This window comes from Triplophysa rosa, linkage group LG22 (assembly GCF_024868665.1).
Source record: "Triplophysa rosa linkage group LG22, Trosa_1v2, whole genome shotgun sequence".
Classification (NCBI taxonomy): Eukaryota; Metazoa; Chordata; class Actinopteri; order Cypriniformes; family Nemacheilidae; genus Triplophysa; species Triplophysa rosa.
This window is the reverse complement of record NC_079911.1, coordinates 14,513,603-14,538,580: the sequence shown is the minus strand read 5'-3', so window position 1 is coordinate 14,538,580 and position 24,978 is coordinate 14,513,603. Positions and strand designations below refer to the sequence as shown.

The 24,978-nt window shown below is 37.6% G+C and overlaps 1 protein-coding gene across 1 annotated transcript; it reads right to left on the bottom strand.

Annotated features, from left to right (window-relative positions):
* Positions 1-14,008: 14,008 nt before the first annotated feature.
* Positions 14,009-24,653, bottom strand: wnt11 (wingless-type MMTV integration site family, member 11). The gene is made up of 6 exons (XM_057321266.1): positions 24,415-24,653; positions 22,838-23,058; positions 21,431-21,657; positions 19,823-20,103; positions 19,316-19,608; positions 14,009-15,177 (listed from the first exon to the last, which is right to left on the bottom strand). The coding sequence occupies exons 2-6, from the start codon at positions 22,918-22,920 to the stop codon at positions 15,054-15,056; spliced, it is 1,008 nt and encodes a 335-aa protein (XP_057177249.1). The 5' UTR covers positions 22,921-23,058; positions 24,415-24,653; the 3' UTR covers positions 14,009-15,053.
* Positions 24,654-24,978: the final 325 nt, after the last annotated feature.

The following is a 24,978-nucleotide window of genomic DNA, read 5'->3' as shown; positions in this document are numbered from 1 at the left end:
GAGAAATTTATCCTCGGCATGATTTAACTCTTAGCTAAGGATGAAAATTCACATGCCTAAATTAACTCTGTGCGTATTCAAACAATATTTCCATGTCACAACCTATCAGTTTTTACATTTAGCATTGTACAACTATGCAAAGGAAAATTTGACTTTGTATTAAACTAAATACATAGCTGATGTAATTTTAATCTTGGAAGCATTTAATGAGAAATGTTTGACTTCACTTCAGAATTATTGACTTGTTAACTTTGTGATTTTTAAGCACATCTCAAGAGATCTTTTCAGAAACTCTAAGAGACGCAGAAACAAAGCTCTCTCATTGCTCTCTAGGATCAACAAAAACGATATTAAAGAGATAATGTGTGGTTGTCTCTCCTAAATGTGAGTCAAAAAGAAGAAATCACACAACATTTTTGAACACTAGGAACCCATTTTTTAACCTTTTAGGCCAAATTTGCTTTTGTGAAAGGGCAGCTGCAATAGACAAGGGAGTAGATGTAAAGCAATGACAGCACCACAACACAAAGACGAACCAGAGATCTCACAAGTGTGAGAAAACATGCCCAGTCTAAACCAAACAAACAGTTTGGGAAATCAAAAGGAAGAGAAATAGATCATTTCCTATCTTTGTTCATTTTCACTGCTGCACTTCTGAAGTGGTTGTCGAATGATAACATTTAAGAAGCAAGTTTTAAATGTGCAAATCTTTAAGAAGAAGTACAAAATCATATAAATATATTTTTTATATGTTTGGTGTTATTAATATTTAAATTATTAAAGCGTCCCACATGTGCTTCTGGCTAAAGTCGTCTCTGAGAAGTCGATGCACAACAAGCCATATGTACAAAAAAGAAAACATCAGCTTTGCACGTGTTTGAAAAATTGCATTAATCAGCTGACTAATGTTGCTGTTTGGTTGTTTAGCTTTTGGATGAGAAAGAAAAATCTCTCATGACTCGCGTACGTCTGGCCACAAAAACGTTCAAGTGACTAACCCTCAGATTTACTCTTGCACGTATAGTGTATATTTATTTATGCATTTCGTCGTTATTTACATAATACCGTATACCTCTCACTCAGAAAGAATTCACACGTTATTTGTAATAATGTCTAGCATGGATTGATCCTTTGATTTTAATCAAAGTCTGATTATAATTTCTTTTGAAGTGATCTTTGTTTATCTTTGTAGGAGGCAATTACAAATGCTGATTTCTCTCATTGTTTATACGAGCATCGTTGCTGATTCACTCTGCAGGGCTTAAACAAATGTCCTTACAAATCCACTTTACAAGCATCCTACGCGTATCAGAGTGAAGGGAAAAGCAAACAGGACTATCGAAATCAACATCCAAACAAACAAAAAATGGACAAACAAACAAACACTTGTTATCAAAATATAAACACAGACAACTCTTCAGAAGGAGCATTCCGAAGGTCTTGTACGCCGCGGTAGATAAGGGCATGTGGGAGCTATCACGCTCCCCATCAGCTCCCAGGCATACTTTACTCCTGCTGCGGATGGCAGACGACTCAGACGGGCTTATGTTCGTGGCCGGGAGCGACATGCTCATTTCCTTGTTCTGAGCCTGTTTTCACTGCAGTGGTTTGCGAACAAATTGAGAGAAACTTTGTACTTCCTTTCACAGGTGGGACTCTGCTGAGGATCGTGCAGGCAACAAAATACACATGGGATATTGGTCTGACTTCATCGATCTACATTGACATCTAAAAGAATAAATAAAAAAATATTACTTGCTTTTTTACCACATAGTGGATAGTGATGATATCAGACGGTATTACGATTTCTATGCTATATATCATGCTATGTATTTTTATTTTTTTAGCTCAATTGATAGAGATTTGTAACGACACAAAGGCCAGAAAATATTTTCTTTATTTTGTTTTCCTCAAATGCTTACAATTATCCTCTGCATTGAATTCTTTTGGACTTGTTATTATTGATTATTTTGTACTCGTCTCTGATTACCTAGGAGATATCTGAATGCAATATGCTCTTCTATTCGTCTCAGGTCTAATAGTTCAGGTCTATTTTTCATTCCAAATTGTTCAAACCTTTAATAATCAGGTTAGGCCACAGGACAACGCATGTTTTATAAATAATCACTCCATTTCTTGTTTCAGCTCACCGTGGAGCCAAAACATAGTGATTAATGTAGATTTTCCCCTCTTGATATTTCAACAAATTAGTCTTTCAGGATTGCCAGAATTTCTCTCCTCTTGTTAGTAAGATAGATGAAGAGAGAGACACAGCTGTTACAGTACACTGATCATTACAGTGTCGTACTGAGAGAACTATAATTGGATCTGAGCTCATGCCAACTTGAGTTGGAGAGACTCCTCCAGGTTGACTCTGTTGATAGAGACGTCTCCAAACATGGACTCATTTCCCTTTAATAAAGCCCTTGGTTGGGTTAACACACGGCTCTGCTTAAATCCATCACGTCACCTAATATTTGGGTTGAATCATGTGTTGTAAATGTGCAGTACGCCATCGTGCTTTCAAAAAAACATTGCTCTCCATCGATGGCCTCCAAACGTAGCCGTGGTTTGACACAACAGTTTTACAGGCAACGTAGATAGTGGTCAAAAGTAATGTCCAACTTTGGACAATTGACATCTTTGCTCTTTATTCAAATATTGCATTAAGTTGCATTCAAAATGTTGTGTGCATGTTGCATTGTATTGTTTGGAGTTTAAACTTAAGCTCAGCTTTGAGAAAAATGTAAGGATGCTTGACAAAAAAAGACTGAACAGCCGATATTACCACACAGAAATATTAACAACAGATAAAATTGTAGTAAATTGTTTAAAAAACATGATTTATTTATTTATATTAAAATATTAATATAAACAACAGATAAAATTGTAGTAAATTGTTTAAAATTACACCAAGTTTATAAAGACTAAACAGGAAATATTACCACACATATATTTATTAATTATTTACATATTAACAACATATAAACAACAGATAAAATTGTAGTAAATTGTTTAAAATTACACAAGGTTTACAAAGACTGAACAGGAGATATTACCACACACAAATATGAATAACAGAATTGTAGTAAATTGTTTTGCATACTATTCATTTTTTATTTTAAATATAACATATTAATCTAATATAAATATTAACAACAGATAAACAATTGAAAAACGGTAGTAAATTGTTTAAAATTATTATTTATTTATTAATATTAAAATATTAATATAAATATTAACAACAGATAAAACTATAGTAAATTGTTAAAAAATATTTATTGTTTTTTGTACAAATTTTCATATCACTTTTGGCCATTTTTGTAATTTCTAAATATTTCATAACATTATAATCTATTGATATGCATTTAGCAAGTATTAAAAGACTTGCACGTGCATGAAAATTCGCAAGGCCCGTACCACCAAACCGCTGTGATGACCTCAAAGCATTCAGGAAATCCCTCCAATAAAACGTGCGGATGGGGCAGGAATGTTGGCATAGACCCTCTCCGAGCCTTTTAGCTCAAATACCCTACTCCAGCAGTCAGGGAGCATGTGATCGCCATGGAATGCTTCTGCCGGGAGTGAGCTGTTTAAAGGCTATCTGGGCGGGGGATTTGTCTGCCACGCTAATCTCTATTTGGCAAGGCGAATGGTGGACATTACATGAAAAGGTCTATTGAAAAATAGATTAATGAGAAGAGCAATAAAGGGAGAGTGATGGAGAGAATGAAAACAATTCAGCATTTGTATCGCTCTACATCAGCGGGTAATTGCGCTGGAATGGAACTCTTGAACCCCCAGCAAAGGGCAAAGTTTGGACAGCATAAATCTACTTACTGTACGTGTAGTCAGCGTAGACAGACCTGTATATTCTCCCTAAGGCTACGTACAGTAGACACAGTAAAACCCCTAAGCTTAGCACTGCAGATGTGTTTCCATATCTTTTTTTAAATTTATTCATCATTCGCGACTAGCATTATGATGAATGATGCTGTTTGCATGGACATCCCTCCTTCGGTTTCTTTACAATCCGTTGTTTTAGAAGCTTCCACATATTTACAGTGAATGACAATTGAAAAGGTACAAGTGCAGGCATATGATTTCCAACTCCCGTTTCAACCCGTCCACACGCTCTGAATACATAAACGCACTTGAGAGATTATTATTTTTTCTCTGCTTGTTTTGGTTCTCTGTAACTATTCAGAGTTTGGATTACTTAATCGGCTGCATTGACGTTCAATAAAAGCTGGATAAGCGCTTTAATGTGTTGCTGTCAGTCTGCGCAAGTACACATGGCCGTACAGTGAATAGGCAAATCTTTGTCCCGCTCAATCCCAGAATTAATGACGGTATCGGAGTCATTAGGAGCTCTGATGGCAAAAGCATGCAATGTGCCCGGGCTTGAAACCAAGAGCAAATATTAGGACACGCAATTCGAACGAGCAGGAAACATCACGACAGATAGAGATATGTGACTGCGCTTGTCCTCGAGTGTGTGTAGAAGAGGTTTAGCTCGAGGCGGTCGCCGTTTGAAAGAGTTTTCCCTGGTGAATAGATTTTGGGATGATTGGTTGAATGTCAGGGCTCAACATGGTGAACAGTTTGAAGGAAAAAGGCAGCTGGTGGACCTGAAAAAGGTTGGATCTGAATGACTTCCATGCTTTTTAGAGAGAGATGATCTTCTGGCTGGCTCTAATCATTGGTTTGAAGCGGTAGATACAATGGCCACAGACTGTAAACATCTGATTCTTCTCTTTCTTCTTGAACTTAAGGAACAGCTGGTGCCTCTCTCTCGCTCTCATTCTTTCATCTACTCACCATGCCCAAGCTAGAGCAAGATGGATATTCTTCTCCCCCCTTTTCTCTACCAGACTATACTGAGTTAAATCAAGATTAATTACCGTATTAGTCATCAGTTACGGCTTTGTTATCCTGCTGAAAATAAAGATTAATATTTCAAAAATGACATGTCATGTGAAGATTTTGTTACAAAACCACCCCCCCACCAAAACACAACTGATGTTCATCTCCTCTGGGAGGCCGGGATGTTTTCGTTGATCCATAGAGCACAAACTTTTGCATCTTTATTCATTTCCAGCAGAAGATTTTCAATGTTTTTCCTCTTTTTGTGAGTAAGACATAGCCTTTGGTGTCTACACTCTTAAAAATAAAGATGCTTCACGAGGCCAGAAGAACCTTTTTTGTCTAAATGGTTCCATAAAGAAACTTTAACATCCGAAGAACCTTTCTGTTTCACAGAAGGTTCTTTGTGGCGAAAAACGATTCTTTAGATTATAAAAAGGTAAGAAAGGTTCTTTAAAGAACCAAAATGGTTATTCTATGGCATCGTTGTGACCTTTATTTTTAAGAGTTTACATGCATTTCTAAATATAGGCATGTACACTACCAATCAAGTTTATAAACACTTGGCTGAATTTATGTTTCGATTATCCTGAAAAACATTTGACATTTTTCAAATTCTAAAGCAACGTAATGTATTTACGTATTTGTCTCAAATTCAGAGTAAAACAGGCATTTTTCATATGCAAAGCATGCAAACAATCTTCTCTTACAGGCCAAAAAAGAAGTATACAAAATATAAAAAAAATACAAAGTGAACATATATAAAAAACAACTTTAATTTGTTTTGTGGACCAATCTGAATGAACATAATTTATTAAAAAAGTAGGGGTTTTCAATAAACACAGGGATGCACCTTAAGAAGTTGAAAAAGTGTCCAGAGTGCTCAATAGGTTCTCGATGGCTCAATTTGCTTAATAAAAAATTTTGTTCAACATTTTTTGCATAATTTTTTTTGCATCATTGCATAATTCCCACACTTTATGTTCTTTCATAATGTTCACGACTTTACTATTATTCTAAAATAATTGAGCAAAATCTGAATACTAAAAATGAGTGTGTGTGTGTGTGTGTGTGTGTGTGTGCGTGTGTGTGTGCGTGTGTGTGTGTGTGTGTGCGTGCGTGCGTGCGTGCGTGCGTGTGTGTGTGTAAGTTGAGGGGTAATGTAAGTGCGCTTCTTTCAAGCTGACCGGTGTGTTTGGGTTTCATTTCCAAACACTTGGCTGAGTTCTTACTCAAGAACACTTTACCATTGACCGCATACAGTACAGTGTACGTACAGTGTCTCCAAATATAGACGAATCCTGAACTGGAATGCAATAATGATTATCACAGTCCAGGCAGAAAAAAGGAATGTTTGGGTGAGTTTTAGGGTAAAACTGAGGTGAAGTCAAAAGGTTGTGAAGCTTGTGAAGCTTGTGAACATGAGGATTTCTGCGAACATTAAGTGGACTTCCTGTCCCGTTCAGCTGATATTGCTCAGCCCTTAAAAGCTATGACGCCTCCCTCCATTTCTCTCACTCTCTCTCAGGCCACAGTCTGTGCATAGTAAGTGCTGGTTTACAGCAGTCGAGAGTTAACTCTCCCACTAGATTTACCCACTGAGTTGTTTTAGCAGCCCAGATGGAGGTTTAACACATTACTGTGCCATAATAAAAGACTGTAAATTAGAGTTTTGTCAGGTCTGGGTATGATATATATGGCCTATGAATGGGGTCAGCTGCCCAAAACGTGATAAACTGCTTTCGCTGTCAAAATCCAGCCCCGCTTAAATGAACAGAGGAGAGATCGCTGTGGTAATGTAAATCAAAGCATAAGGAAACTTCACCCACAATAATAATTTAACATGATAGATGGGGGGCTGGTGAGTACCCATTATATGAAATGGTTAGTATATGCTGGATACTGATGTTTTTTTGCTAGCACGGAAGAATCAACACAGATTCCCGATATAGGTGGGATATAATAAGACCCTTCTCACGCATTTCATCCAGAACTATATTCTGTAAGAGCTCATAATCAGTTGTAATGAGTTTGACTGCTGCCATTCGCTTCGGTTCGCTCTAAATACGAGGAATTACCTCATCCGGCACAAAATATATGGAAACAATTAAAGGCCGAGATGAACACCGGCTACCTCTCATAATCACTTGTGCTTTCGCAAGGAAGATAGATTGATGTGACTGTAAGTGTATATACATTTAATTTTGCCCTAATCAAATGGAATCTGATGTTTTTCTTGCCTTTCAAAAACGTCAGGAAATGGATAGAGATTCCGAGGTTATTTGATTTATTTACTTTTACAGGGCAGCTCAGAATGTCAGAGGCCGCCGTACTTCCAGTAGAATGAAAAGGGAGAAATCTGGTTTCTCCATTTGCAGGTGCACTGCAGAATTTATTACGTTTAATGAAAGATAATGTCAGATAATGACAGAATGAAAGACAATGAAAGAATTAAATAGGGAACTTAATCACCCATGTGACTAGACTTCTCTTTCCCAGAGGAAGATTTTATTGCTCGGTGGTTGCTCTTTTATAGCTCAGCTGATTTGATAGCTCTTAGTTGGTTTTTTATTTAAGCATCAACTTAGTCTCAGATGTTTCTTAAAATAGAAACAAGTGAGAAATGATACAATTGTTGCTGTAAAATGAATGTTGATTTGTATAGGTAAAATCTGGATCTGGGTAAATCTGAAAATAATTTTGACTTTTAATTGCAGACATAGCAAATCTGAGCTCAGTTTGTGACATTGTTGAGATCTATTCTGAAATTAAAGATGATATTTGTGAGATCTCTGTTTTTTCTTTACGAGAAATATCTTTCAGAAGATATAAGCAAAAGTTTCCATTTGCTCTCTATTTAGTCTCGTTGATGTCTAAGAGAAATAACTGAGATATTAGAGAGATCGCATCTGTGATTTTTCCTTTCACATGAGAGCTTACCAAGTCGCAAGTTGATATTACCCTTTTTTTAATAAACCACAGAAAAAAAGTATGTGTAGATGCGAGTAGTAGTGTTATAGATTTTATTACGTGAATGTAGATGGGAACGGTTGTGTTGGACGGTTTAAAATCATATTAAAATCTTAAAAGCTCAGACTGTGACATTGTTGAGATCTCTTCTGAAACATTTGTGAGATTTCTTGGTCTTTTCCTCTGAATAAATATCTAAGATTCAGGAGGCTGAATCTAAGCAAAAGTTTCCATTTGCTATCTCTTTTAATGTCAATGATGTCTAAAAGACATAACTGAGATATTGAAGAGATGTCATAATTACCTGCCAAAATTCAAAGTCAAAACTTGCAACTAGAATTTATCAGATAATTTACATATTTTTAATTAGTTGTAAATCTATTGGTCACATCTGCTCAAAATGTATCTTACCTGAGCTCATTATATTTATATAATAGCTCAGTTTCATTATATGACAAAGAATTGCCAGGAAAGTTTTAAAAAGTATTTACCAATCAAACCGTAAAACACTTGTGGTTTGTATTCCCCTGTTAGCGACTACGCTAGGATAGCATTTACAAGGTGCCACAAATCAAATTGTATTTGCGGCCCAGCCACAAAATAGTTTTATTTGAAACCAGTCTCACTTCAAGATAACCAGAGCGTTCCCAAAAGTATATTAGATTGAATAAACAACGGCAGAAATCCATCACACCAGTGTGTTGACGTGAGAATATGTACAGCTGACCATACTGAGGTCAGTTTCAAACAGATTATCAGCACTGATCTCTGGCCTGGCCGAATGCAGTCCACCACGTTTACTCCAGATCAGCAAACCAGACTGATTTACATTGGCTAGCATATCGTTCAGAGCAGCACTGCCGACCAGAACAATGAAAATCAAGATAATTCCTTGTTTTTCGAAGCCTTCTCAAGAGTTGAAGTGGAGAGTTGTGGGTAGTCTCGAAAAGAGCAGCTGGCCCTCAAAATTACTCCAGGCAATCACAGGGTGAAGCATAAGCCAAACGTGATTAAGTTCAATCCCGTTCTAATAAAGGCACACATATGGAACACTAGCTGGAGTTGGCCGAGGCCCCAGTCAAACAGTGCCCATTTAAAACGCTCCCAGGGTCCCCTCCCTTTTCACCAGCTAATACCCCTTAGAGTTTGATTGTGCTGGTTCTTGTTGATTCCATTATTTAGAGTAAAAACCTTTCACTTTCACCTCCACTGGTCAGATTCGAAGCAATTACACAGGCCGGTGTTGACTTTTCCCAAAGTGCTTAACTCCCGTCCTGCATTAGGACTGAAGAAATTTAATTCCGTTACATCTCCTCCTCAGGTCAGCGGTACCTAATTTACAACCTATTTTGAGCTGTTCCATAAGACTTGATAAAATATACAACTGCCAACAGTTCATTACTCGAAATTGCAGCATTTTGTTATGGAGTTGAACGTATCGGAGTTGAGCGTATTTTGCTTTAATTACGATTCATTTTAAAGGTATTCGAATCACGTTTCAGAACAAATGTTGTCTCACTTGTTTTGATTGTGTGTACAAAGTTCTTCAAAGCGTACTTGTAGGATGAGAAAATTGGAGATATGACAATAATATGACTTTCTTTGCCTCATAACACAAAGATGTATGTTTCTATAACAGATATTTCTATCGAGACATTCTTCATATAGTGTGTACTGTACTCTGTTGGAAGAAAAATGTCTTCGTGAGAAAATCTCATGTATGACTAAATTCAATAAACAACCGTGTCGACTCATTAAAGAGGTGCAGGAGACTGAACAGAAGTTCTAGAAATTTAATACAATCGAGGATTCTGGGATTTGATTAGGGATCAGTTATCTAAGATTCTTCAGCCCGCTTGTTCATTCCTCGCAAATCCTCGGCCACTTTTGATGCTCACTCGGCAAAGGAACGGGAATGCTTGCATCAACCTTCTCCATGGCAACATGGCTGAACCTCGCTCTGAAATGCCTGGGGGGGCACAATGATGACAAAACAGTATTTAAGCGAGCATACTGCTCAGGCTATTTACAAAAGGCTTGGAGGGTGGGGACAGCGCAGCTTCACAAAAGTCCATTTACAGTACGGGTCAGCACATCTCAATACCTTTACAATTCGAGTCAAATTCTTTGTGTCCCCCCACTGACAAAGAGCATCTAACCCGCGCCACACACAAAAGGGCGCTCGGCGGTTTATGGTCTCAGCCGGCATTAACCCTACAGAATTTCAGCTCTTCTCCATTAAACTGCCCTTTTTTTCTCTATGATGGCATTAAACTTCTACTATTCTTCTACTGTCACACGGGTCATTTCGAGTGTGAAACAATCTGAGACTGAGAGATGCACCAACTTGCCTTTAACTATAATTAGTTCCTCTGTACGGGGGTACAATCTGCCTTTTTCTGAGCACCAAAAGGATTCTGCTGTTAAGGAGACATTAGCAGTTGTAACAAAGGGTGTGTTGGCCTTTGGAGCCGTTTGACTCGCATTAGCTCATATCCCTGCTTCCGTTTCAGCCCTGCTTTGAGTCCGAGCCCCACTACGGGGGAAATCTCCCTGTGAGTTTGAGCTGCGTGCATTATGTTTCCATCCCAGTCTAATCCTGCTTTTACAGAGGTCAAAATGAGGTCAATCCTCCTAGCGTCCACACAGGACACCACGTTGTAGTTTGTACACACATCTCAAGATGAGAAATCTCACACATATTCAGGTGGAGAAAGGGAAGGGTCTTACTTTCGAAGCAAAAGAAGAGCCGTCGTGGGAAAATCAGCTGGTCAAACATCTTTAAAGCATGCACTGGTTTTCTCCATTTGAATGCGGAGTTTTGACATGAACAATTAATACGACGCAGGAGTGATCTTACATTTCAGTTTGTGAAAAGTAGGGCACGTATAAGCATAAGAAACCAATTACAAGAAATAATGAATCAAATCTGGAATTTTGGCTGGACTCTTTCCAAGGGATCTGGTTAAAACCAAAAGAATAACATTCCTAAAGTCCTAAATTGAATTAAACATAATCTTTCACATTGAAGCAATGCTATTCAAGCCAGATCACAATATACAGGTATATGTATTTAGTGATATTATAATATTTTTAGAAGTAGGTAAGTTTTCATACATCATTTATTCACATTTATGGGACAAAACCCTGACATAACAATAGAATCTCACTGCAAAAATGGAACTATTTTATGAAACGGCTAATTTTGGCTATTTCATATCAATTCATACGATCTCATTCGTTCATTTTAGTACGAATTGCTTTCATGCCGGTCACGTTGGGGTTAGGGGCAGGCCAGAGGTGTATAAATAGTACTTGAATATTTTACTCAAGTACATTTATCGAGTATCTTTATCTTAGTGCTTTTTTTCTAGTAATCGTACGTTTTTGTATGATTCACAATGTACGAATGTACAGTATATGAATAAGCCATCGTAAAATAGATACGAATTCCCGTGAGATCAAAATTTTGTATTTAGTGAAGTACTGACAAAATATTTTTTGCATTTTTCTAAAGAAAATGGTACAAAGAAGGTACACTGCAAAAAAAAAAATTTTTAAGCAAAAGTAATAGTAAACATCACCAATTATAATTATGGACATTTTGTTATCTGAAATAATATTAAAGTATCTTCTGACCATCAGAATCGGCTGAAATGTCTGTATCAGTTTTGAACCCATAAATGTCTCTTATGTCAGTCACACCTCCATCTCACGACAACCGAAACTCTCATCTGAATGTGTGAAAGACAAGTGACAGGAATAGAGGAAGACCTCCATCGGAGTAAAAAAAACTTGTGACTAAATAAAACTAAGATATCTGGAAATTTATGAGGAACTGCAATGTAATACATAGTTTGAGTCGACTTCGTCCCTATTTAATGACCAACACTACATTACTGAATATGCCCAGATTTAGTTTTATAGACCAAAACCCAAGATCAGCATTTTGCACTTTCAGTTCCCTCGTCCCAAAGTCATCTGCTGGGTTTTAGGTTTAAATGCCTAAAATAAGATCTGTGTTTCATGTTCACAATATATTATTTATTTATTTGACCAATTCTATACAGTCATTAAGGAAAGGTGTGTTAAAAATGTAACTCTGGACCCTTCGCGTCTTTGTACTGTATGCTTCTATGCTCTTTTAATTGCTTACTCAATCTTGCATCTCTTCACTCATCAGGCAACAGTACCCGGTGCTGTTGATAACTTAGACCTCTTTGACAGAGAGAAGACATGAGCGAGTGACACCCCCAAACCCCCACCTCCAGCTGCCATTATAGGGCACACCACTGACAGAGGCGTCCTTGAGTCTGTCGACAGACCTAACTGTGGTGCTGAGGTACCCCTCCCAACTGCACAAGACCGCTGTTTCATCCTGCCTGCCCCCAAACAAACAGGCCTGTATTTAGAAGCATGAACACACACGTGAACGCAGACATCCAATGGCAGAGCTATTTTACACTGTTCGTTAACTTTTGATAGTTGAAAAAGTGTGTGAACAAAGTTTTGTGTAGTCCACCACCAAGGTCCACCCACTGGAAGAAGATGAAAACAGGCTGTCTGACTGACAATCACATTCTGTTTTGTATTTTTCTGTATTTTAGGGGCATGGTTGTCTGAAATAGATGACACCACAATAAGACCTTCGTTGACAAAGGCTGATATTTTCTAAATGACTTTTGCTTCAATTTTTGCAACAAAAGTTTGCACCTGTCCAATCTCGCTGAATTTTACAAAAACGTACGATTGGACAAAAGCAATACTGAAGCTCCACCCCTAGCCCCGGCCCCAAACCTAACGTCACTGGCACGAAATCAAATCATACTAAAATGTACGAATGAAAATTTGCCTAAATTAGTCTCCTCGTAAAATAGTTACATTTTTGTCAGATCTGACAGATATGTAGAAAATGTAGAGTGCGAAGGGCACAGATTACAATTTATTATCTTATTTTCTTTATTTGAGCTGTATTATTTTGAACTTTAACATGCTTACCCACCCACGACTGCATCCAAATACCAATTTTAAAAGTCACGTAGTGTGTTCCAGCCTTTAGACTAATGACTTTAACAAAGGACAAGTAACTTTTTTAATCCGTGTTGAAAGTTTGCATCAACACTGGAATTTAACTCAGTAGAAGTAACACACTAGCTGCTATGTGAAATTGTATTTGGTTTGTAATTGGATTGAAATGTGATGTATGAGCATGATACATGCTTCTCAGTGGCCCCCATACAAATGATTTTCATGTATGAAAACACCAGAGTTGTTCTTGGCCCCAGTGCAGTCTCAGCCTCAGTCTGTGACAACAGCTTGGCAACCTTACACGACAGACCTGTTCTTCATACGAAACGTACACTTTCATCATTAAAATCCTCTTAAAATGTCTACCAAACACATCGACACTGACTTCTTCTGAGGGATAGACAGCTGTACACACACCAATTGGTGTGGTACAACATCCATATCTCTGTTGGAAGTTATCCACAATTCCAACTTTAAACCCTGCTGGTGGCGCATTGTCTGTTCTTCGCCCGGTTTTACTTTCACAGTCTTGGTCAACATGGCTAACATGTGGTGGTGCTCATGACCTCAAAGTGTTAAAACAGAACTGAAGCCAAGGTGCTTGTTTTAGCTCGAACCACTGAAAATCTTTTTCTGCTCTAATCAGACTATGAGACCCAATTACGTGAGAACTTTGTAAGCAATATAGACAGGTTATGAATTGAGTCTGAACTGTTTTCTTTTATGGAACGTAATGCTTCGGTTCACCTTCTCTGTTATTGTAAAACTTGAATAAAATGAGTTTTACTTACAGGCCAATTACATGCTGGAGAGAGAAGAGCCAATCGTGCCAAGTGCAGAGGTTCTCCTGACACTACATGGTTATTTATCAGGGTATGGTGTCCAAACAAACACTTTCCCAGGGTTTGACAGACCAATCATTGTGTGCCTTTAATCGGAACAATAACAAGTGTGAGATGATTTATATCGGTGTCATGCGTAATTGTGCTAAATTGATATTTATCTAAGACAAGGAACTTAAATGAATGATATGTGAAAATCATGGAATTATAAGAGTCATTTTGTTATTGCAATCAATCTTGCACAACCACGAAAGTGAATCCGAATTAAATTTCGTAACAAAAAAGAAGCAGCCTTGCAGATTTTAATGGTAAAGACTTTTAATTAGTTTATAAATATTCCTTTTTTAATTCAGCATAGAAAAATGACAGTATGTACATCCACAGATAAGTGGTTCATGAAGGGTGTAAGGGGCGACCCATATACTCTGTTCAAATGCTCAGAGGTTTGGCATTCGAACGCCTGCATTTTTTACGTCGAGTAAAATGTAATAAGGCACAACACGTATAGTCCAATGTTCGTGCTTATATATGTGGAATAAATGCAGGTACAGTATTTGTCCTCTAACAGCTGAACTGAAGCATCAGACCCAGCAGATGGAAGCCATTGCACAGTTCCTCATCCATTAGCTGTATTCGAAGTTCCCTTTCATGTTCAACACTTTCGTTGTGCTTTCAGTCTATTTAATAGTCTTAACTGGTGAAAGTGTAGTACCGTCTGAGGCCTGAATCCCTTCGAACTCGGAATGTGGAATCCTTTGGAACATTTGACCTATTCCAAAGCATGGGTCTGAAAGAGTAAATGAAAGTAAATTTCTTGTCAAAAATATGTACCTTTAAAAAGAGACCCAGGTACTGTGTAGCAAAATAGACTTTTCAAGATCCAGATAAATGTAAAAAAGGGAGAACATTTTCTCCTGAGGACGGTAACTTTCGGGAAAACCAATAGCTGGGCGTTTAGCTCGACAAAACCGTGTGCAGTTAAGAATATTCCAACTCTTGTTGCTTCTCTATAAATGTTCATAAAGCCCCAAATAAATCATTTCTTCTCAAAAGTATACAAGCTGGAAAAGCATAACACAAAAGTAAGCCTTGTTGGTATCATAGTGCTCTGGTTATCTTTGGCCAAAGAAGGTTGTTCGAGAACTCTGCAGCTTTGTTAAATGAGAATTTAATCGAGTCCCGTTATAATAGAGTCTTCCAGATCTGCTTTAGATTAGTTTGCTGAGAATAGGCACAAGGTGACGTGACAAGGATTGGCGTGGTTTCCGGTGTTGACTGCAGGGATGAAACGGACACTCATTTGCACACGTATCTCTCCACATTCCTCTCGCACTTCTTGCACGTGACTTAGCAGCACCAGTGATATTTGCAGTGGCACCGTTCCACCAGCCTCTCTGAGTAAGGGTTGTAGCCTCTGCCACAGCACATCAGATCACAGCTGTCACTGCCGCTGGACGTCTTATTGCACTGCCTACAGAAGAGAGAGAGAGGCGAAGAATCAGAGATGAAGAAAAACGTGTGCCATGTCACCATAAAACTCTGGAACTAGGGGTGTGTGAAGCGACATCTTAAAATCAATTATTCAATGGGCTGCATGAAAAACAATTTAAATGAAGACCTGTATAATTCATCTGCTTTCATGTGTCAGGATGAGATGCTTGCTTAAATATGTATCTTATTTTTTTAATTACTTTCTAAAATCAGTGAAGTGCAATGGAATGTAGCAAAATGCATAGATATTTAGTTGTACTGTATAATTTGAAATATTATGTCCTTCTGAAACCTTGTATCTCCATATTTTTTTTTTTTTATTTTTTTTTTTTAATCCTTATTTAAAGTCACCCTCTATGTTTATCACTGGGTTTTGGAAATGAAGCTGACCAATAAAAAGTATTAAAAAGTGCTTGTCAACTTTGACAAAAAGAAAAACCAGAAAAACAGTGAATTTGGACATCCCAAGGTTTCAGAAGGACAGTGATGATATAACTTACTCTGATTATTATTTATATTTTAAAAACACAATGCTCTTGGTCAAGACGCAACTTAAACGCTATAAATACTTTTGAGAAAACATCAAAATCAGCCTCACTAGTTGTTCAGCCAACCATCCTTTTCATTATCTTCACCATCTAATTTGTTCTGAACCTTATGAACATGTATTTTAAACTAAACTAACACAAATATAAGACCAAACATCCAGAGGTGGACAGTACTTAAGAATTTTTACTTTTCCTCAAGTACATTTTTGTACATTTTACTTTTTTTCTCGAGTGTTTTTACTTTTAAAAAATGACTTTATTTACCACATTATAAAGCATTATGTCATACTTTTACTCTACTACATTTCATAAATATATTTTTACATGTTTTGTAACCATTAATACAGACATTTAAAACCTAGTACTTTACTAATAAAGAAGTAAACAATTTTTTTTAAACTGCATTTATTTCTGAAATGTAGTCGAGTGAAAAGTAAGATATATGCTTTGTAATGTAGTGAAGGATTTTTTTTCTCCAAAGTTTAAGCACTTTAACAAAATACTGATATTTCAAAAAGTACTTGAGTGTAAAAATACATAAGTTTATGTCTACCTTTGCATCTCTCTGTGACCATAAACACAACCCTTTTTTCAAACTACATGCAACCACCAAGGTGAACATTTAGCTCAGTCACATACAGTAATAAAGAAAGCAGCTCATTTAAAAGCTTGGTGATTTGCAGGGACAATTTTTAGGTCTAGCTGGATAGATCATGTGAAGGCATTCGTTTACTGAAGCCTAAGGCATCTCAAGTAAGCAAGAAATAGCCCTGTCATAAATCACATTCTATACACTAGGGGTCAGCCTCTGTGTAGCCCCTCTGCGTAAGTGCATTGTTTTATAATTGTGTGGTGTTAATGGCCAGGGTGCTGAGAGACATGGAGTATGCCTACTATGAGAAGGAGAGAGAGAAGAATGCTGTTATTTAAAACTAGAACAAAGCTGTTCCTTTAAAAAAGTCGTTCCCGGGGAAATATATTTTTGGTTTAAATGTGTAGCATATGTTCCAATTTTAGAATTCTAAATCATTCTATTTTCCAGTTCTAAATAATTACTATATATATGTTATTACAATTCATTATAATTATGAGGTTTTATGTGAAGCTGTTCATGACCTCTGAATTTATTTGAATGTTAGTATCTTTTTTTTTTTTAAATACAACTTTAAATACAAAAAAGACCTCGACTTTCACTGAAAACCTAATAAAAGTAATCAGGTTTTATAATTAGTTTTACACTTTAACAGCTGTGAGCTGAATTTATTTCCCCTGAAATTAGAAACACATCTCAAAAAATACCGCAGTGGTTGTTTCTTTAGTGATGCTCATCTCTAAGCCTTTGGGATGTTATCCGTCTGAACTTCTAACGCACCAATTTCATTAATAAAATCCTTGTGGCCCACAATGCAACATTGGGAACACTGAAAGCAATGTAACTTTAGATGAGAGAGATGAGATATGTTCAGGGTTAATCTATCTTGTCTCTCATCGCCAAATCAGATTGCATGTTATCCAGTCTCTGCAGCTTTAGTTAGGCTAACACTCAGGAATCATTATCTAAAGACCCCCCCAACCATAATGAGAGTTTCCTGCCCCACTGCTTTAATAAGATGTTATGGGTGAATCTGACAAAAACATGTCCAGGTATCATTTTACTTCCTAAAAAGGATACTAAAATAATTTATTTTCTTTTTTATTTCACAGCAACAGCCATTGAAATAACTGTAATGCAGCTACACGTTTTACTTTTTTGTTGTGTTTAATTCTCAGTGGTAATTCGTAATAAAATGTTTAAATTAAAATAAAAAGCAGAACAAACAAAGAGCAGAGTAAATTTTCATAATAGGTCATTGAATTTTTTTATTTTATAATGTTACATTATTTAACATTATTATTATTATATTATTTACAATTATAATTTTGTATTATAATAATTATTTTTTTAGTTATGAGAATAGGATTTTATGACAAATATATGACAAATATAGTCCTAAAAATAGTCATCATCTGCTTAAAGCAAAATATAATTTCTATATTTCTTGGCTGATGAAGAAGATTAAATATAGGGTCGAACAGGACCATTTTTGAGATGCAGTGTATAAACCTCACTGTAAACATTAAAACAAAACACAATTAAATTCAAGGTAAGCAGACGTATTGTCAGTGGCAGGTACAGGGTATATTGGGCAGGTTAAACCGACATGATGACCACCCTTACATTCCAGAGACCACCATGGTAGCAACAAGTGTAACACACATTGTTCCCTGTTGACCTTCTTCAATGCTTACTGAACACACTAGTGTCTTGTGACTAAGTGTATGGCACTAAATATATGAACAGAGAGCACGTGTGAGTGGGCTTATCTGGGCTAATGCCAAGGATGCTCTCTGTGTTGAGTGCACCTGACATGTAGCATGTCTCTGGGTTATCTGTGCGCTGACCTCAAATCCACTGTGAAAAAACTCTTACAAATTCTAAAACAGATAGTTTATTAAAACAATTTCTTGTACTTATTTGTATTTTTAATAAATGCGATTTTTTGGTGCCTTTTGACATGTTGCTGTTGCTGCCGTTATTTAAAACCACCAAACAATAAGTCACGTTACAGTGATTTTACAATGGCTATGCATGACGCAAAGCAGTTTGCAACTTGCTGAAAAATCATACGAACCAACAGTTCCATGTAGCTTAGCAAAAGATAACACCACAGAGCACACAAACAAACAGAACAAAAGCAAGGAAGCAGAACTTATTCCATTCTTACTCGTATCTACACCTGAGCCTCCACTGATAAAGCAATAGGAAATAAGCATTCAGGAAGAATTCATTGTCGGGCTAATCTTTGTGTGCAGTGCTGGTATCAACTGAGTGCTCCTAGCTCTGTGAATAGCAGCATTACACACAGACAGCCTGTGATAACAGTCAAGAGGACACAGTCACTTTGCACATGTCAAAGACACGTGTGTACACACATGCACACAATGTGAATCCATCTCAATACCCGTTTTGTTGTTGCAAGTTGCCGTATCTCTCTAACCTTCTCTCCTTTATCCTAAATGTGTGCTCTCACTGAGCGTGTGTGTGTGTGTGTGTGTGTGTGTGCGCGTACTTGTCTGTGTACGCACGTGTGTGTGTGTGTGTCTGCGTGCGTGCGCATCCGTGTGTGTGTGTGTGTCTATGTCTATGTGTGTTAGTACGTGTGCATATTGTGTGTGTGGAGTGTTTTGTATGTGGGTATGTCTGTCTTCTGTGTTTTCAACCTGTTCTTGTTTTTGCAGGTACAACTTTAATTATTTTGCTTATAGTCAATATGTCTCATGTACAGCTGCTTTGTAACAATGAAAATTGTAAAAGCGCTATATAAATAAAGTTGAGTTGAGTTGAGTAACCAATCCGACCTGACAAGATGCCACCGCAACAATCTAAAGCAAATGTACTTCAAACAATGATGGACAAACTAAATATATAAATATGTAGCTAAAATATATATGAAATTATTAGTCAAATTATTTAAATAAAAAAACTATAATAGCCCTAAAATATGTTATTTAAGAATTAGTTAGTCTCACCTGTCCTGAGTACCAAAAGATCCCATCTTGTCATTTTTCATGCAGAAGTCCGGTGAACTCTGCAGATACACCAGCTCATTCTCTCGAACCGGCCGGATGTCGATGTCTTTGGGGACGAGTTGTTTGCGTGTGCCCATGGGCCGATGGACCACCTTAGTGGCTGACAAGTACTTGGTCTTCAAATCCATAGCGATGTCCTTGAGGTCCTGTAGGCCTCTCCAACAGGTCCGAATAGAGCAGGAACCAGAAACACCATGACATTTGCACTTCATGACCAAGGAATCTCGCAAAGCCTTCGTGAGAGAGAAATTCTGGGATGAATTTAGATTCTTATAATGACAGTATGACAGTCAACATCTATTTTCAAACAAATTCAATGTTTTGCTTTGATGTTTGACTGTCAGTGTTGTGGCACAAAACAAGAGCAGACTGGAGCAGATCGTAAGCCGTAAGCCTTTTTATGTGTATTAAATTAGCAATGTCATATGTCACTATGGTTGCCTCTACCTGTCTGCCAACTTCGCTGTTGTGGAGATGCATCAGCTTGTTGGCGTTCGAGCCAGATTTCTTCTTCATTTTCATGGGGGCGTCTGAAAACTTGGAGCCCATGAGAAGACCATAATGCAGGTTATCAGCACAGCCACCCCACCTGTACCCCGGCTCGGGTATTTCACCTGGAATCGGACCGCATGTGCACAACCTCAGGTCTCCAGATGTGCACGCGCGTGCTATAGTGTGACTTATAGCCGCTGCAGAGAGCGCGTACACGAAGGCAGATTCCCTCGTTCCTGAGAGAAAAACAGATATGTGATCAATTAAAACAGATTTAAATGGTCTGTTAAAGACAGAGATAATACATTCAGATTCACATAATAAAAAAAAACATTTCCGTAAGTAATTCCCAATTCTTCCTCACTCCCTTCACTGGGGACTTACAGAAAACTAAAGCAATATGACAAAACAAGCAGCCCGTCAAACTGAGGTATGAAAGGGTAATGGCGGAGATTACGGAACTTCTCACACAGTTCACATATGTCATGACAGAATAATAGGGGTGGAAACAGGAGAGGCACAGTGTGACCCTGGACGAGGTACATCAAAGGCCGTCTCCTTAGCAGTGCACTTATGAGAGACTTTGACTCCTGACAAAAGTAAACGGTATGCGGTGTTGCGCAGTTCTCTCTCAGCGAGGGATCCGAAACATCATCGGATTTACTTTGAACATCCAGTGGCGTTCGGGGCTCGGTAAAGGCTAAATAAATAAATAGGGAGGACAATTTAACTACCCGTCAAAGCGTGGTTGCGTGCGCCGGTGTCATAGCTGTGTTGAAATTTAAGACAATCCACGGGGTAGTTATAAAGTCTAGAGTAGGTGGACAAAAAGATCAGTGTCATAACCGAAAGTCAAGGCTTGACTTGCTTAATTGATTTCATATTTCTTTAATTGGTTGACAGCTTAAAATGATACGCGTACGCTGCGAGGCTCTGTCGCAGGGTAATAACTTCAGAATGTGGGCCTTATGGGACTCAGAAACCAGAAGAGAGAGCATAAAAGGCAATTCTCCGATCATTGCTAAATGACTAACTCAATAGCATCTCTCATTGAATAGAATGGATTCTATTGTTGGGATTCACAGTAAACGCTGGTCTTCCGTAAAGCCTCACATCAAACACGGCTTGAAAATGAAGAGCAAGGAACAAGAATTCTGTGGGTCAGAGGTTTCCGGGTGGGTAGGAGCACGATGCTTTTTATCAAGCAGTGAGGCACTTAGGGGGAAATTTAGGCCAACGTTTAACTGGCATGCGTTACATGTTTAAAGCTCACCGTAGGCTGCTTTTTAAACCACAGCCCTCATAAACTTTTCCCTCAACAATTAGATGAGTTTCTCTGAGGTATTACGGCCTCAATGGAGACCACATTCTGGTATAAAGAGGTGTGTGGTCACTTCAGGATGAATGGGCCTTTTCACAATTTTAAGGTAACTTACTATGTGGATACAAACTTTGTATATTCTGTGCACACATGCATTGCTTCACACAATGAAGACAAGAATTGAAAAAACAAAACAAATCTTTCTGCGTATCATCTTGGACAGTTTTCTCTCAGTAACTCACCTCGTTCCAGGTCTGGGAGGTATTTTGGAGCATCAATGGAGGAACAGTTCCAGCGCATGTCTGTGAAGGTTTTTTGGCAGACCTTTTTCACCTCCCGTGCAGCTTGGATGATGGTTTGCATGAGTTCCAGGTTGCTCCTACAGAGCTGGGCCTGAGACGAGACGAGACCTGGTAACGTCTTGCAGTGCTGGGTCTTGTTGATGTGCTGTGTGGACTGCGATAGTGACCTGAATGAGGAGGGTTATATGTTTTATATAAACACTGGCTGTAAACTGTACATTTGTTTAAATGCCCTTTTATGCTATAGGTCGGTATTTAAATTTTACATTACAAGTTAATAAGACATTTGAAAAGCGACCTGATTTAGATAAAAGGAAAAGTGATGAAAATATTTGTGGTAAAAATAAATACTGAACTTAAATCGTATGCCAATATTCGGCTCAACCGAAATCCAATAAATACAGCCAGATCTCAAATTTAATGTAAATGTGTTTACCAAAGCGTTCTCGCACGCATTTGGGCTGCGGGCTAAAATTGTTCAGTGTCTCGCTCACAAAGGCATGCAAACAACAACCCATTCCCAGAGATAATCAATCAAGATTAGACCAAAATGGAGGAAGGGGGTATTTTGCCATTGCTTGGAACAAGAAAGGCACCAAAGAGTAATCGTCAGTGGAAAAAATCATTTATCCGCAAGATATTTGGACATGGTTTAAACACTAATGAATGCACCTTGGTAAAATAGATGTCAGACACTACTAGAGGATTCATTCTTCAACACAAAAATATTCACAAGATTTATCATCGAATGTGACCTGGCAGCCAAACATTTTGTAGTAATAAAAAATATTTGTGCTTCTCTGATAAAAATTAAAGATCTGGATTATGGATTGTGGAAAGAATTCAGGCTTTGTTACTATGGTACCACCTCTCTTTTACATACACACACACACACAAGTATCACCATTCGTGAGAACTAACTAATGCTCTCTCTGCCTTTGCCTGTTTCAGATTAAGGGCTGCCACTTTATGTTCCATGATATGCTGTGACTGACAGACCCATGTCTTAACCTGCACACACACTTGCACACACAACCTTCCTCCTTCGTTATCCAGGGAACACAGGTGTTTATTACAGCATCTGTTTTGCATTTCTAGCCATGCAATATCAAGGCTGTGGAAACCTTGAAACATCTTTCTCATGCAAGAACCCTTCATGTCTCAGTTTCTCAGTGATCAATGGTATGATTATGTGAACGCAAAATATTCTAAATTATCAGGAAATTTGGGTTGTCATGAACTGGGTTTAACAGTACAGTGTGTGTAATATACCAGGATACACTCGTGGAGTTTCTTTTAAATAAAGCATAAATAATGCATTCAACAGAGAAAAAAATAGCAACTCACAGCCATTTGATTCCGGTGCACTCCTTTGACAGGAGCAGAAATGTGAAGATACAGAGCGGAAGTGAATGGAATGTGCGCTTCATGCTGTAGAATAAAATCCAGCTCGACCAGAAGAGACTGATGCAGGTGCGCGCGCTGACCCCACGACTTTTTTTGGCACAATCACAGTTAAAAGCCAAAAGCCATTCCACTTATTCCGTTTTTCCCTTTTCACTGTTCAGCTTAAAAGATAAAAAAAATCTTAAATCAGATACTGAACATATTGAATACACAGAGAGAGCTTGTATGTAAAGTGCATACGTTTTACGCACTTGAGGTAAACTTTTAAAAAGTTAAACACGCTTCAATGGCTGCTTTTCACATTGTTATTATTATTAATATTTTTGGTGCTGTACAAGAACAAAAATAAAACCCTGTCTCCGGTTTGCATTACTTTGTTTTATGGAAATTCAAGCAGAAATAAAACATGCACATTTCTTAATAGGCTATAAACGATTCAACTACAACTTTATTCTTTGAAAATACATTTATTTATCCAAAGATTTAAAACTGCAAAATACACAGCACACTGCTATTTGTAATAGAAGTGTTGCTTCGCTTCGAGTTTTTTTTTATATCATATCATTCATTTCATATTATTCCATCTGACTGAACAGGAGAGCAATAAATACACACCAGCTCCCAGTGGACATGCAGTTTGGCCGGAGGCGTAATGCGTCCAGACAGCAATTGTCCAAATTGCAAGACTTTTTAAGTTTTTTTCTTCCCTTTCTGGCTATAAATCTAGCCAGAACTTCTATATAAAACTATACATTAAATCGTGTGTTTACAGTAACAAACACAAGTAGCTATTATATCTACAATCAAAATAGCTACAGCAATTTTACCTAGATTTAAATTTTATTTGTGCATTAAAAACTATCATATAAATCACTGAAAAACGAGACTACAATTTATTTCCTATGTTTATCCTAATCGATCGAATAATCTATTGTTCAATCGTTAGCTATCCGCATTTTTGCCAACACACGTTATTTCTAAACGCTTAAACATTGTAGTTTACAATAAATATTACTATTACGTATTTAAAATTGAATAAACTAATGTTTTTGGCATATATATATATTCATATGAATAAATACGATTAAAAACAACAACAACAACAAATATATATATATATATATATATATATATATATAAGAACAGTTGCATCAGTTTTTTATAATGCAACAAAAGCCATAAACCTGCTCCGGCACACCCCTGTAAACTTCCCTGCAAACTGAGAGTTCTTGAAGATTGCGCTTTATTTTATGTTCATCTCACGAACGATATAGGCCTAATGATGATGGGACAATGAGGTTAACTCAAAATTTAATTGGTTCGCACAGGTTGTATCCCCACTGTATGCCCCATCCTGGCACTATTGAAGATTATATATTGCCCTGTCAATTAATCTTTAATGTGCATCACGAGCCACAGACGATAATTAGAGACTAGAACTAAAACATATTTGTGCACATGCTAAGAATGAACGGCTAATAACCAGTTTCATCACATGCCACAAACTTTATCCTCACCTATATCAAATAGAGACAGACGCCAACAAAATGCCTCTTGCGCAAAGTAATCCAAAGGTTTTCCTTATTTTAAATCCAGTTTCTCAGGAAAAGCTCTAAATGTCCGTTAATCCGTGCTCTGAGAATGAGGAAAGTCCGAGTGAAAAAGCATCATGCAACAGTCCGATATGAGATCTGCACTGATCGCGCTGCCCTGTGCTGCTCGCGCTCTGAAGTCTGTTGAACTGAACGTGCGGACAGGAGCGCGAGACTATATGTGCCCGCGCAACACTTTGATCTCGCGCTGATGTCAGGGGCTATTAGCATAACAAAGTGGTTAAGGTTACTGAGCCAAAGAAAACTTTGAAAATATGATCCTTGACACTCATGCATCTCGCTGTTTATGACTTGGTTTGACGCGGAATTTTAAGGCATTTCGAGTCTTTTTGCTTCCTGGCTGTTTTTCCAGAAAAAAATGAGTGATTTCAGGAAATAAAAATTACGGAATTCGCTAAAGTGTGGGAAATATTGCAAGACAATTTGCATGGCCCATAAAATTAAGTAGGCTATACGGCTGTAAGCCAG